The sequence below is a fragment of the Magnolia sinica genome, chromosome 18 (assembly GCF_029962835.1).
Source record: "Magnolia sinica isolate HGM2019 chromosome 18, MsV1, whole genome shotgun sequence".
In the NCBI taxonomy this organism is placed as follows: Eukaryota; Viridiplantae; Streptophyta; class Magnoliopsida; order Magnoliales; family Magnoliaceae; genus Magnolia; species Magnolia sinica.
Window position 1 is genome coordinate 69,307,762 of NC_080590.1, and position 15,958 is coordinate 69,323,719.

At 39.3% G+C, this 15,958-nt stretch overlaps 1 protein-coding gene across 1 annotated transcript; it reads left to right on the forward strand.

Moving 5' to 3' along the window:
* The first annotated feature begins 11,855 nt into the window (after positions 1-11,855).
* Positions 11,856-13,086, forward strand: LOC131232905 (NADPH-dependent aldehyde reductase-like protein, chloroplastic). The gene is made up of 2 exons (XM_058229428.1): positions 11,856-12,912; positions 12,956-13,086. Exon 1 carries the CDS (start codon positions 11,954-11,956, stop codon positions 12,752-12,754), a length of 801 nt encoding a protein of 266 aa, XP_058085411.1. The 5' UTR covers positions 11,856-11,953; the 3' UTR covers positions 12,755-12,912; positions 12,956-13,086.
* The last annotated feature ends 2,872 nt before the right edge of the window (positions 13,087-15,958 follow it).

Sequence of the window (15,958 nt, forward strand, 5' to 3'; positions counted from 1 at the left end):
TCATAAGATAGGCAAATGGAATATCACTGTGTCCTGGATGGAGACGAAACTGAATGATGGAATGACATAATAAAGAAGGCAGACAAACATTTACACCAGTGATGTTAGAATGCAAAACCCGAACCATAAAGGAAGTCAGTTCTGTTTTATTACCAGAACGTGGATATAGATTTGAAATAAAGATTCTATGGAGAACCCTGTATCTGGGTAACAAGTACTTTAAAGGGAGCACATCCCTTTATGAGTCCATTGCACATCCATATTGCATAGTGCTCTAGTGAGCATGCGTTTTTCTGATTCTAAGGGTTTCTCAACTAGAGTATGAATAGGAATACCCTCATCATTAATCGGTGTGTCCATTAGACCTGAAATCAAATGACGGTCTATTTCAAATGGACCTTCTCTAGCATCAATTTTAAAAGTTAAATTCTCAGTCGAAAAGTCAGAAATGCATGCAAACATGGATTGAGCAATAGATTGTTATGTAGGCCTACCCCAATGTAAGATGTTAGCCCATCTTATAGCTTGGAGAAGAGGAAGTATACCAAAAGGAGCAATGTCGTCAAGATCAACAGGTCGTTCAATAATGACATTGCGCATTCGCAAATCCCGCACATATGAAGGATCATCTTCGGGTGACCGAAGATGGCGCCGAGAGATAAGAGTTGATCTAGAAGATGATGGACCACGGGAAGTTTTCTTTTTACCTCTAGCATCCATTTGCAACAAAGAATACAAAGAATCAAGAGATTACAAAGGATGTAGAGTTGGGTTTGGCTAGAACAGATTTTTTAAAAGAAAACCCCAAAATCGCAATGAATCCCAAAATAAATTACTCCAAGAGTGAAAATGAAGTAATATTGACTAGAATCTATAAGAAAAATGCAAATGATGCACTAACCTTGAAGATCTAGGAAGGTGGGTACGACTGGTCAGGCATCGGCTCGTTGGAGAAGAAATAGGAAATGAAGAAGATGAGGTTTTCCCCAAATTTTAAAAGGGCCAGCACGCTACACGACTGGTCGTGGGTCGTCCTCGACCGGTTGTGCCACGACTGGTCGTGTACCATAAAAAACATGCATTTTCTATAAAAATTTAAAATTTAAACTAATAAATTATCAAATATATATATACAGTATGATACAAATATGCATGAATATTCAATTTAGATTGCACATACCAAGATCAAATTTCAATTTATTAAACCTGCTTTTGTCGAGCGGCTTAGTAAAAATGTTAGCAAGTTGATTCTCGGTCGTAATATATTCCAAAGATATTATTTTCTCTTCCACTAATTCACAAATGTAATGATACCCAATGTCAATGTGCTTGGTACATGAATGCTGAATTAGATTTTTAGAAATATTTATTGCGCTAGAATTATCACAATATAAAACCATTGACTCCTGTGCAATTCCATAATTGTTTAACATTTTATTCATCCAAACAAGCTGAGTACATGCATTTCCAGCTGCGATGTATTCAGCCTTAGCAGTTGAGAGCGATACAGAACTTTACTTCTTGCTAAACCAAGAAACTAAACAATTTTCGATATAGAAACAACCACCACTGGTTGATTTCCTATCATCGATATTACCAGCCCAATCAGCATCAGTGTACCCAGCCAACTGAACACTAGTATCATATGGATAACAGAGACCCAAATTAACAGTACTTGCGACATATCGAATAATCTGCTTAACAACAGTTAGATGTGACTCTTTAGGGTCAGATTGATATCTAGCGCAAATACCAACACTAAAAGCAATATCAGGTCTACTTGCAGTTAAATAAAGTAAACTACCAATCATACTACGATATAATTTAGGATCCACATTTTTACCTGTAGAATCTTTTAAGAGTCTTAAGGTTGTACTTATAGGAGTATCAAAATTCTTACCATTCTCAAATCCAAACTCTTTAATCAAGTTCAGAGCATATTTGGTCTGAGAAATGAAAATATCATCAGGTTGTTGTTTTACTTGCAACCCTAGGAAATAATTCAATTTCCCAACCATGCTCATTTCGAACTTAGATTTCATTAAATCTGCAAACTCAATAGTCATGTTAGTACAGGTAGATCCATAAATAATATCATCAACATAGATTTGTACCATTAAGATATCATCGTTATGTTTTTTAACAAAAAGAGTCTTATCAACACTTCCCATTTGAAAAATTATGACTTAGTAAAAACTTAGTCAACTTTCCATACCATGCCCTAGGAGCCTGTTTCAAACTGTAAAGAGTCTTTTTAAGATGATAGACATGATCAGTGTTCTTAGGGTCTTCAAAACCCGTTGGTTGTTCAACATAAACTTCTTCATGCAGATCACTATTTAAGAAGGTACTCTTTACATCCATTTGATAAATTTTGAATTTTCTAAAGCAAGCAATGGATATAAAATAGTCTGATTGATTCAAGACGAGCTACTGGGGCAAATGTTTCATCATAATCGATTCCTTCAATTTGAGTGTACCCTTGTACAACTAGTCTAGCCTTGTTTTGAATTATATTACCAAGTTCATCAGACTTATTTTTAAAAATTCACTTAGTTCCGATAATATGTTTATTTTTAGGTCTAAGAACAATATACCAAACATCATTTCTCACAAATTGGTTAAGCTCTTCTTACATTACTACTGTCTAGTTTTCGTCAGTAAGAGCTTCTTTTACATTAGCTGGTTCTATCTGGGATGTAAAACACACATAATTACATATATCTTCTAGTTGTCTACGAGTGCGCACACCAGTGAGAGGGTTTCTAAGAATTTAAGTGGTTGGATGATCTTTAATGGTCCTTAGATCAGAGTTAGATTGATTTGATGAAGTATCTGGTTTGTCAATTAAAATAACTTCATCACTATCTGAACTTGAGGCAGGTGTAATTAAGTGATCGTTAATGATCACATTAATGGATTCTTGAATAACATCGGTCCTCTTATTCAGTACTCGATATGCACGATTGTTCAAAGAATATCCTAAAAAGATACCTTCATCACTCTTAGTGTCAAACTTACCCAGATTTTCACGGTCACGTAAAATATAGCACTTGCTGCCAAAAACTCAAAAGTATTTGACAGTAGGCTTCTTATCAAACCATAGTTCATAAGCAGTTTTATTACAAGTTTTACTTGTATAAACCCGGTTGATTGTATAGCATGCAGTATTTACAGCTTCAACCCAAAGATTTTTAGGGAACTTTATACTATTCAACATTACATTTTCCATTTCTTAAAGAACTCTATTTTTTCTTTCAACAATTCTATTTTGTTGTGGTGTTTTAGGTGCAGAGAATTCATGTGATATTCCCTGATCGCAACAAAATTTCTCAAAACTGCTATTTTCGAATTCTGATCCATGATCACTACGAATCTTACTAACTTGAAAACCTTTTTCAGTTTGGATCCGTTTGAGAGTCCTTTTTACTTCATCAAGGGTTTTTGATTTATCCCTTAAGAAGGCTACCCAAGTGAATCTGGTAAAATCATCCACGATTACTAGTATATATTTTTTACCACCTCGACTCTCCATCCTAGTTGGTCCTATAAGATCCATATGGAGAAGCTCGAGTGGTTTTGATGTGCCATTAGAGTTCACCTTTTTGTGAGCACTCCTAGTTTGCTTGCCAATCTGGCATTCGCCACATATCTTATCTACTTTTTGTAGTGTAGGTAGACCTCTTATTAGTTCTCTTTTGCTCAATTTATACAGATTGCGGTAGTGTACATGTCCAAGAAGTTTATGCCATAATTCAGTCTCATCAGTATGGACCATGTAACATGATTGAATAGTTGAGCTAGAATCACTTACGATGTAGCAGTTTTCAGAAGTTCTACGACCAGTTAATATTACTGAACTATTTTTGTTTAAAATTTCACACCCTAGGTTAGAAAATTTAACACTATGATTTTTATCGCATATTTGAGAAATGCTTAACAAGTTATGTTTTAAACCTTCAACGTACAGAACATTCTCAAATAAGGGGAGGTTAGAAAGTTGAACCGTACCTTGTTCAATAATCCTGCAGTTGCTACCATCACCAAATGTGATTGAACCATCAGTCATGTATTTAAGAGTGGTGAACAAACCTTTGTCACTAGTCATGTGCCTAGAGCATCCACTGTCTAGGTACCACTTTGAATGGCTTGAAGCTTTGAAAGCCGTGTAGGCAACCAAGCAAGTAATCTTAGGAAGCCATTTCATAACTGTTTTGGGTTTAGGAGTACAGTTGATCTTCTTGTATTTGTAATTGTTGTAAGAATGACCCACTGAGTTAGATTTTAAGCGCTCCTTAAGTAGATCAACTATTTTCTCAGCTAGAGGGTTTTGGTTCTGATTTTTATAATTGATATAATTACTTTTAGGTTTGAAAGATTGAAAAGTTTTAGTATTTTTAGAAAAAAATTGATTTGAACTATTCCCTTTCGAGTTTGAAGACTCTCCTTTTACAAACTTAGGAGTATTCTTCTGTTTAGGAGGAACTTTTTTATCGTAGCCCAAACCAGATTGGTCGCCACATTTTCTTGATCCAGACAAAAGTTTTTCTAACTTTGGATCACCTTGGGCATACCTCCATGTATCCTTTAAACTCAAAAGAGAAGAGACTTCAAGTTTAAGTTTTTCAATTTCTGATTTTAGATTTTCAATCAGGGAAGTTTTAAAATCTAAATCGCATTTTGATTTTTCAAAACAATCTGAAATATGGGATTTTTCTAAAACAAGGGAATCAAAATTTTCTTTAAGTTTTAAAAACTTTTCTTTTTGAAGTTTTAGTTTTATGGAAATTTTACAACTTTCCTTGTATAGGGCATTGTAAGCATCTTGAAGGCCTTCTTCATTTTCTTGATCGCTATTCAAATTTTCTTCACTAGTTAAATCATCGTGATCTGAAAAAGTGAACTTGGCTAGAGTCATAAGGGCTTTAACTTCATTGCCCGACTCGGTTTCAAAATCTTCTAAATCAAAAGAGGCTTCCATGCCAGAAAATTCATCCCAAGTAGCCAACATTCCTTTCTTTTTAGGTTTGTCCTTTTTAGGACACTTGTTTGCTAAATGCCCATATTCTTGGCAATTGTAACATTGAATATCTTTTAAAGATTTTCAAGTTTTAGATTTAGATTTAGATCTTTTCTTATCATTTGATTTTTGAAAATCAACCCTCTTTATACTTTTAAAAATCTTAAAAAACTTTTTCGCTGAAAGGGCCATATCATCTTCAGAATTTTCAAAATCAGAATTTTCTTGAGAAATAAATTTAAAAGATTTAAGGGCAATAGATTTACCTTTAGGAGCTTTGAAATTTAACTCATAGGTTTGTAAAGACCCAACTAGTTCTTCTACCCTCATATTGTCCGTATCACGAAGTTCCTGAATCGCGGTAACCTTTGAGTTGAACCATTCAAGCAGTGAGTGTAGTATCTTTGCACACACTTTACTTTATGGGATTTTATCGCCAAGACCCCACATAGAGTTCACAATGTCATTTAATCTTGTATAAAAGTCCATGAACATTTTATTTTCCTCCGTATGTATTTCCTCAAATTTGGTTATGAGGAGTTAACTTTAGATTTCTTGACAATTGATGTTCCCACGTGTGTCATCTCTAAAATATCCCAAGCTTGCTTTGTAGTATCATATGATATAATTCTTTTGAATTAATTTGGTGATAGTGCGCAAGTGATTGCATTTAGTGCTTTTGCATTGGCACTACTCTCACTTTTCTGAAGTCTGGTCCAAGAAAAATAAGGTGAGACTTTCATTGATTTGGATCCATCGATACCAGTTACTTCAATGGTAGGAGGAGTCCATTCAGTCACTGTGGCTTGCCAGACGCTCTCATTTATAGATTTAAGAAAAATCATCATCCTGGCTTTCCAATAGGCATAATTGGAGCCATCAAATGGTGGAGGCCTAGTGACTGAAAGGCTATCAAAATTTGACATCTTATAAATAACTTAGATCGATTAGCTCAGGAAATAAATCCAAAAATATAACTATCAAAACGAGCTATTAGGCTCTGATACCACTTGAAAAGGCCTAGCTATATGTCCTAGAGAGGGGGGGGGGGGGGATAGGACTATGCCAAATTAAAACTTTAACATCAGAATAAAAATGAATAAAGTAAAGATAGTTCTTTAAACAAATCACAATACGGAAATATAAATCAACCTCAAATAGAGAGATTGATACCTATGTTATTCTAAGGACAACCTTACACCATAAAAACCAAGAGTTTATGGCAGGACAACCTTACTAGAACAATTTGAATATCAAAAACTCAAACTGATAGGAAATAAAGGAAATAGCAAGAAATAAATTCTAAACTATTACAACATTCCCCACAATGCTTGAAATGTAAATATCACAACATTCACATCCACACATACATCCCACAAATTTGAATGATAAAAGAAATAGAAATTAAACAAACATTCAAATTATAAGACACAAAGAATTATAGTGGTTCACCTGTGTGTTCACCAACTGTTAAACAACAGTCACACAGCTTGCTACTCCACTCCTAATATCCTCACACAGGGGATATTAGCGTTCACAATGAAAATAGGTTTCTCAGGTTCACCTAAAACCTTCACAATTGTGTCTTTCAAATGGGCTTACACAATTCAAAAACCCCAACCTCTGAGTTTTCTGGCTCTCTCAGATAACCAACACAATGAGATTTTTCTGGCATAATCTCAAATAAAACCAAAAGAAGGAAATTTACAATAATGTAAAATACCTAGATTTCTCTTTTTGTAGCAGCCCAGAAGAACCAATTGGAGTAGAAATTCAAATATAGAAGTTCAATGTCCAATACTCACTTTGAAATGGTTCTAAGTTCTAATTGATTTTAAATTAAATCAAGTTGGGCTAGCTTTATTTGATTTTGATTCCAAGAAGTGGAATATCCCAATTCCTCTTTCAAATTAGATTGGAATGTAGAAACAAAATCAAATAAGAAAAGCTAACAAAAGATAATATTAAATATGCACATTGTAACTTAAAAAGAACACAAACTTATCTCTCAGGGTGATGCTTTGATTTTATTTAAATTGGATATAAAACTCTCAAATTCATGCTCTATTTATAATTGAAGAAATCGCATCTTTGACTGGTCCTGAGGACACTACAACTGGTCGTAGGACGAATTGCATTTTGAAATTTTGAGCGCGATCGGATAAAACCATTTCACGACAGGTCGTAGGCCTTGCACGACCGGTCATGACACCTCCACTACTGGTCGTGACCATCCTACGAGGACGTGAAGCACCAGGTTTGTTCGATGTAGTTTGAATCGTAGATCCTGGACTGGTCATAGGACGAGTCGTGCACTATTCACACGACCGGTCGAATAGAGTCCAGGACTAGTCGTAGCTCAACCAAAAAATTTTAAAAATTTGCTACAAACTTAGGACTGGTCTTGAAATTTCTTGGACTGGTCGAGGCAGTTCTAGGACTAGTCGAAAAAGGTCCAGGACTAGTCTTAGAATAGACTAAACACTTATAAAATGATTCAATTGACTTATGTATATAAAATGACCTACCCTAAGGTCAATCTAAGGTCATTCATACCTTAAATGTGAAATATGGACATTGAATCTTCATTTCTTCAGATGATGGTTGACCTTTGAAGATTATGAAGCTTTGAGATCTCTACATGATGTAGCTTGAACTTGAGATCTTCTAAAGCTTGCATTTGTCATTCTTGATGTAGCTTAAACTTGATGTACTTGATTTTGAGTTAAACATTATCTTAAGTCTTGAACAAGCACTCGTCTTTTCGATGTAGCTTTAAAAACTCAAAAGAAGTAGACAAAGTACTTGACCTTGCATTTCTTGAAGTAGATCACCATTCTTAACTTGAAGCATTGTGATGCAGTGTCTTGAACATATAAATCAACATGCTACACAAGATATAGATTGTGTTTTTGGCACCACAAAATTTGACAACTAAAGGAGCAGGAAACCATAACACTTACAGGTATAGTTTATATAAACCCGCCACTTCCCATTGGCCTTTTTCACTAATACGATGTTGGCTACCCATTCGGGGTAGTACACTTCCTCGATAAACCTGGCCTTAAGGAGTTTTCCAACCTCTTCCTCGATCACGACATACTTCTCGGGGCTGAGGGCACGCCGTTTCTGTCAGATCGATTTGTAGGTCGGGTGGATGTTGAGGCGGTGAGTGATGATCGAAGGGTTGATGCTTGGCATATCATCATGAGACCATGCGATGACATCAGCATATCGGCGCAACAATGCTATCATCTTGTCTTTCAGAGGCAATGTTAGGGACGAGCCAATTCAGACGGTCTTGGAAGCGTCGGACTCATCCAGCAGAACCTGGATGAGGTCCTTTACCAGTTGGCTGCATTTAGGAGATTTGTCACGCGAGTCCAGGGGCTCGATCGTCGCTACTTCAGATGGCGCCTTCAGAGTTGTAGTATAACATCGTTGAGCATCATGTTGATCTCCCTTGGTAGTCCTAACTCCTGACTCTATCAGAAACTTCATGGAGGAATGGTACGTCGAAACTATGGCTCAGAGAAGACACAGCAAGGGTCGGCCGGTGATAGCATTGTAGACTAAATGTTGGTCGACTATAAGAAAGTCGACCATAACAGTTGCTTGGTTCGGCACGTCCCTGGCTATGAGGGGGAGTTGAATGGTTCCTTCTGGAAGGATTTGTCCACCTAAGAACCCAATCAAGGGAGTTCGTACCGATCACAGCATGGATCATTCGATGCTCATCTTGTCGAATGCCTGGGTGAATAGCACGTCAGCGGACGATCCTGTGTCCACAAGGAACCTGAATACTTTGTAGTTTGCTATGGTGACCAAGATGACCAGAGCATCATCATGCGGGTGATGGATACTCCACGTGTCTTCCTCTGTGAACATTATGCTGTACTTTTCCAATTTCCTTTCCTTAAGGGTCGGGCCAAGACCATGACCTTAGCTTCGGGCCGACTAATGTTCCTCGCATGAGTTTTGTGAGCATTATTTGAGTCAACCCCACCTTTGTGACCACCGACGATGGTTCAGATTTCTTCAGTCAGTCAGTTGTCGCTCGGGCATTCTTCTGGAGTTGTGGTTCTTTTGGTCCCCGAACCAACATGTTCCCCGAGATGTCCTTCCTAGATGAGCATTTCAATCTCCTACTTCAGATTGTAGCAATCACTCATATTGTGCCCATGATCACGATGAAAATGGCAATACTTATTCTTGATTCGTTGGTTGGGGTTGCCTCAGAGCTTGTTCGGCCAATTGATCAAACCTTCACCCTTGATTTCCATCAGGACTTGCTCCAATGGTTTATTGAGCGAGGTGTACGTCGGGAACTTGTTGTCGGGTCGCTTGCCTAACCGATGCTCATCCCGAGGTCGATCATCCTTTCATTTCTTGCTAGAATTGGTTAAATCGGCTTCCTTTTTTCCCAATCCTTTTGCTGAAGTATTTCTATTTTGGGTTGCCTCACGTAGGATTCTAGATTCCTCAGCGTCGGTGTACTTCTGGGACCAGTTCATGAACTCAGCTAACGTCATAGGAGGATTCTTATCCAGAGAAAAGAGAAAAGCCTTGTCTCTTAACCCCTGCATGATGGCGTTTAAAGTTGTCTCGTCCGAATGTTTCCGGACCCGTAGGGCTTCAAGGTTAAAGCGTCTGATGTAGTCCTTAAGAAATTCTCCTTCTTTCTAAACTATGTTGTTCAGATGTGTCGATGCTTTCAATTTCTTTTTACCCTCGATGCAATTCGCAACAAAAGCCTCACTAAGTTTAGTAAACGAACTAATGGACTTGGGCTTTAGTTGTTTAAACCAAAGCCGAACAGCATCGGTCAGGGTGAGCGAGAAGGCTCGATACATAACCGCGTTCGAGGCATCGTGCAACTCCATATAGGTCCTAAAGGATTCTACATGCTCAGTTGGGTCGGCCTTTCTAGTGAAGAGGACGATCTACGGTAGGTGGAACCTGTCCGGTAGTCGAGCGCACATTATGTCAGTTATGAAGGGGGATTCGGTCTCCTCCCTTCCAGCAGGGTTAACCGAGTGACTCTGCTTCATATCCGCAATCTATTTCTACAAATTCTGAATCTACACCTTCCATGGTTCCTCGCTATTCGCGGTTCCTTTGGCCGGGGGCCGATTGCACCTTCTCCGATCTATTTCGTGTTAAAGCTCGGATCCAGGCAAAGGGGCAGTCCCCGAAACATGAGTTGAAGCCGATTCAGCTGGGTTTTGGGGCTAACACGGCTAAGGAATTTCTTGTGGGGCAGAAGGCCGCGGGTCCGGGACCTGGCGGACGTCACTCGATTGCCCTTCCCTTGGGTTGTGCGTCCCTTGTTAGGACTGCATCTGTTCCAACATTTGCCTCATATAGTCTAGCTCGAACCTAATGTCCCTTTCCCAAGCATCTCATCGGCTGTTACCACGATTCCGCTGAGTGCGCCCAGTTGAACCAGAGGTGGCTTGGCGAGCTAGAGAACCCTGGCAAGCCTCCTGTTGTGTCAGCTAGTTAGGGGGTCGTGAGGCCTGACTAGCCGCTGGAAGGATTGCTATTGGAGTCACCTCCGAAGGAGATGGTACTTTCTTTTTTCCTCTTGCCATGACAAATTCTGCAATGCTTTGGTAGAGCAAAAATAACCTTTAATGTCGCTTCCCACAGACGGCATCAAACTGTTGATGCGATTTTTGGCTCACCGCCTTTTTACTACTTGAACACCTACATAGGAAGAGGACAAAGGAGACGCTGGCTTGACCAGAGGACCCTCCGATGCTAAAGTCAGAATCTGGGTCTAGGAATAATGGTTTAGGGGTGAGAATGTGTGTACCTTTCACCTTTTGGCGTCCCTATTTATAGAGGAGAAGTCATTCAGTCCTTTTAGGTATCTTCCTTAAAAGGAATTGATTGTGATCTTTGTATGATCCCGAGATCTCCGATTCCCTGGATTCTCGGGATCAGAGATTATCTTCCGAGGATCTCGGATGGAGATATAGAGCCGATTTCTTGGCTTGGCTGACCACTAATCATCTCTGGAGCATTAGTATTCTCAGATGGCTTATGTTGAAGTTGACTGAACCTCTTCCTGTCGATTGGCTGACCCTTGATCAGCTATAAATTTGGATATAGTTAATCCATGGCCGACCTATCACGGGTTGATAACTGCCTCATTGACTAACCTAAGAGGTAGGTTGGACTGAGGTTCAGCTGAGGCCTAGTCGGTTTATACTAGATTGATGCCCGACCTATAGGGTGGATCGGCATATAGTCAGTCACCTCTGTGAGGTACCTAAGGGGACCAAGAGGTGTATCAACCTCATTGGAGGTCTCGCCTCGTGGCTTTGGACATGTAGGCCGTGGTAAGGCTCGATGTCTTATGAGTCCAGGCCATGTCTATCCTTTGGGTGATTTGGATATGTAGGTCGTGGTCAGGGTTGGTGCCTAATGAGTCTGGGCCATATCAATAGGGTCGGTCCATGACTCAAGCCGACTTTATCAACTTGTCATATTTTTCCTCAACAATATTTGACTGCTTTTGGATTACAGGAGATTCTGAATCAAGAGTGCCAAGTACAATTGAATGATTCCAAATTTAGGGCATTTCTAATCCAGGGTGTTGCAAAATCGGATCCTTTGAAATCAGGTCGGGTCAGATCGGGTATCGTGGGCGCAGCACCCATTGACAGCAATGCTAGTGCTTATCAAACCTATATTGAATATTTAATGAGACGTTGACGCTTTTCCGTTGTCACTGGTTATGCTCGGACGTTCCAACTACTGTTAAGAAAATTATTAAATTAGACGCACGACTCCGTCCACCAACTGCAACCATGTGAGGAGATTTTCGTAATTAAACCCAATCCCTAAAACTCCATCCCACCTATAAAAAAAAGTAAAACCTAATGACATGATCCAACCTCCAATAAGACTTCAATAATCAAAACCATGGCTGCTACCGCGTCTGTAACCAACATATGTCGACTTGATGGCCGGGTAGCAATCGTAATTGGGGCAGCACGTGGTATTGGCCGCGCCATCGCCCTCCACCTTGCATCTCTTGGGGCGAACCTCGTCCTCAATTACTCCACTAGCGCCGCTGAGGCTGACCATCTGGCGGCCGAGATCAATTCATCAGCCCCATCTGTAGCATTGAAACCTCGGGCAATCACGGTCCGAGCCAATGTGTCAAATGCGTCCCAAGTGAAGGCACTCTTTAACCAGTCTGAGTCAGCCTTTGGTCCTGAAATTCACATCCTGGTGAATTCTGCTGGGATACTGGACCCCAAGTACCCGAGATTAGCGAACACCACAGAAGAGGACTGGGATAGGACCTTTGAGGTCAACACCAAGGGCAGCTTCCTTTGTTGCAAGGAGGCTGCTAGTCACCTGAAACGTGGCGGCGGAGGAAGGATCATCTGCCTTTCTTCGTCGATGGTCGGTGGACTCATGCCCGGGTATTCGGCCTATGCAGCGTCCAAAGCGGCAGTGGAGACCATGATAAGGATCTTATCTAAGGAATTAAAAGGTACACAGATCACAGCTAACTGTGTTGCACCTGGGCCGATAGCAACAGACATGTTCTTCTCAGGGAAGCCCGAAGAGGATGTACAGATGGTGATCAATATGAACCCCCTGAGCCGATTGGGGGAGACTAAAGATGTGGCTCCGCTTGAGGGGTTTTTGGCTAATGATGCGAGCGAGTGGGTAAATGGCCAGGTTATTTGTGTCAACGGCGGCTATGTTTAAGATTCTGATTTTAGGTTCTGTTTTCATGCCTCTAACTTTGGTTTAAACGTTAGTGACTCACAAGTGATATTTTTTAAGGCAAATCTTGCGGGAAATAGAGCTACTTTTTTCCTTTTTCCATATGCCTGTGAAGGGTACTTGGGATTTTATTTAATATGGTAAGACTTGAAACCTCCTTTAACTTGTTTTCCTGTAAATGAGTGTCCCACGCAAGTGTCATGACAAGTGCACTTGAAGTAGTTTCTTAAAACAGGATGTCCATAAAGACTATTTTTTAGGTAGTAACAATGGGTTTCTATCCTTTTTAACAAGTAAATTTTATTTTATTTTGCCATGAGTTTTCTATTTATACGCAAGTTACTTGGAATAGTGGCCATTTCAATTCTTATTGACTCACCCAAGTTTCTGAGTTGAGTCACCGAGTCTTTGAACCATGGTTTGGATGCACAATTGAACTGAACTGCAAGCTTTCATTTTGGCTAAGAGGAAATTTCAAATGTCCAGGATGTTTCCTTAGTACAGTGAGGAAGTCCCACAAGTTGCAATGGAATGTTGTTGCAAATGAAATGTAGTTTTTTCTTGGGAAATTGACCATACTCACCTCGAAGTTTGGGCAAATTACCTAGAAAGCTACCTCATTCCATATATTACAAGAAGGGCCTTCTGACATGCTTTTAAAAATTACTTAGACCAAAATGTCCTTGTCCTTGTTTCAGTAGTCGTACGTTTTTCCAGGGCAGAAGAAGTTACTTCGTATTTAATGCCAAGAAAGTGATGTGTACGGAGCCCTTTTTTGTGTGTAGGTAAGGACCAAACTCGTGGGGCCCACATTGATGTATGTGTATAATCCATGCCACCCATTCTTTTTGCCGTCTCATTTTAGGGCTAGGGCCCATATATCAGCCTGATCCAGAGCTTGTGTGGGTCACATAATAGAAAATAATGGTGACAATGGAACCCACTGTTGAAACTTTTCAAGCTTACTGTGATGTTTGTTAGAAGTGGGCAATGCCCAAGTCAGGAATTTTTTTGGCCCACGCGGAGTAGGCCGACAAGGTGAACGAAATGGATCACCCCATTGTAGGCCTTAAGCTATGGTACCAATGGTTTAGTAAAAAAGGACGTGAACATGTTCAAAACCACGATCCATACAACATGACAACCACGACCCATATAACATGGCAACTACGACCCATGCAAACCACGACCCAAATGGGCCCACACTGATGTATGTGTATAATCCATTCCGCCCATCCTTTTTGTCGTGTCATTTTAGGGCTAGGGCCCAAATATTAGCCCGATCCAGTGCTTTTATGGCTCACAAAATAGGAAATAATGGTGACTATTGAAAGTTTTTAGGCTCACTGTGATGTTAGAAGTGGACATTGCCCAAGTTAAGACTTTTTGAGCCTACACCAAACTAGCCGATAAGGTGGATGGATCGGATCACCTGTTGTGGGCCTTAAGCTATGGTACCAATGGTCTGGTAGAAAAGGAATTGAACATGTTGAAAACCACGATCCATACAATATGACAACCACAAACCATATAACATGACAACTACGACCCATACAAACCACGACCCAAATAGGCCGCAATTGTATGGATCATAGTTGTTATGTTATATGGGTCTTAGTTGTCCTGTTATTTGGGTCTCAGTTGTATGGATCGCAGTTGTCCTGTTATATGGGTCGTGATTATCCTGTTATATTGGTCGCAGTCAGAGTTGTCCTGTTATATAGGTCTTAGTTTTCCTGTTATATGGTTCTCAGTTGTATGGATCGCAGTTGTCCTTTTATATGGGTCACAGTTATCCTGTTATATGGGCGCGGTCGCAGTTTTCCTGTTATATGGGTCTTAGTTGTCCTGTTATATGGGACTCAGTTGTATGGATCGCAGTTGTCCTGTTATATGGGTCATAGTTATTGAAAAGGCCAAGCTATATGTCCTAGAGAGGGGGTGAATAGGACAATGCCAAATAAAACTTATAACAGCGGAAATAAAAAGAAAATGATAGCCAAAGTAAATCACAAAGCAGTAAATTAAAATAACCTCAAAATTCAGATCTTGAGAGGTTGATACAAATGTTGTTCTAAGGACAACCTTACACCAAAAACCAGAGTTTATGGTAGGACAACCTTATTTCTAGAAAGATCTTTGCATAAAATCTCAAATCGAAGAGGAATACAGAATTAAATACAAACTGAATAAATTGTAATTAAAAATGTATTGTTCTAGGGACAACCATACACCATAAAAATGACAGGGCAACCTTGCTGGAACAACTTTCAAATGAAATTGAAAATCAAGCTGATAAAGGAATAGCAGAAAATAAATTCTAAACTATTACAACATTCTCACAAAGCTTGAATTAAATAATTACAACATTCACCACCATACATACATCCCACAAAAATTAATTAAAGATTAGAAGAATAAATCAATCAACCACAACACAAGGGTTTATAGTGGTTCGCCTGTGTGTTCACCAACTGTTATACAATAGCCACACAAAATGCTACACCACTCCTAATATCCTCACACAGGGGATATTAGCGTTCACTAAAAATAGGTTTTCCCAGGTTCACCCAAAACTTTTACAATTGTGTCTTTGTCTGTGGGCTTACACAATTAAAAAACCCCACTTCTGAGTTTTCCTGGCTCTCCTCAGAAAACCAATACAACAAGATTTTTCTGGCAAATCTTGAAAGAAACCAAAATAGAAAGGAATTTAAAATTAAATGTAAAATACCTGAATATCTCCTTCATTGTAGCAGCCCGATAGAACCAAATTAGAGTAGATGATTGAATGTCCAAGTTCAATGTCCAGTACTCAATTACAATGGTTCTAATTCTAATAGATTTTAAATTAAACCAAATAGGGCTTGCCTTAATTGATTTTGATTCTAAAGAAAGGGAATAACAATTCCTCTTATCAAATCAGATTGGAATAGCAGAAACAAAATCAATTAAATAAAGCTAAGGAAAGAGAATATTAAATAAGCACACTTAGCTTAGATGAAACACAGAATTATCTCTCAGAAGTTCGACGAAGATTGGCTTAAATAGATTAATTAATTCGATGATTTCTTCTAAGATTCGTGCACTATTTATAAGTGAGCAGATCGTGTCTTCGACTGGTCTAGGGAGCTCTTCGACTAGTCGAAGCAATAACAGATATTTGAAAAATCCGGCGGGATATGC

Excerpts from the sequence above, each read along its gene's own strand:
- LOC131232905 (XM_058229428.1), top strand. The coding sequence starts at position 11,954 with ATGGCTGCTACCGCGTCTGTAACCAACATATGTCGACTTGATGGCCGG.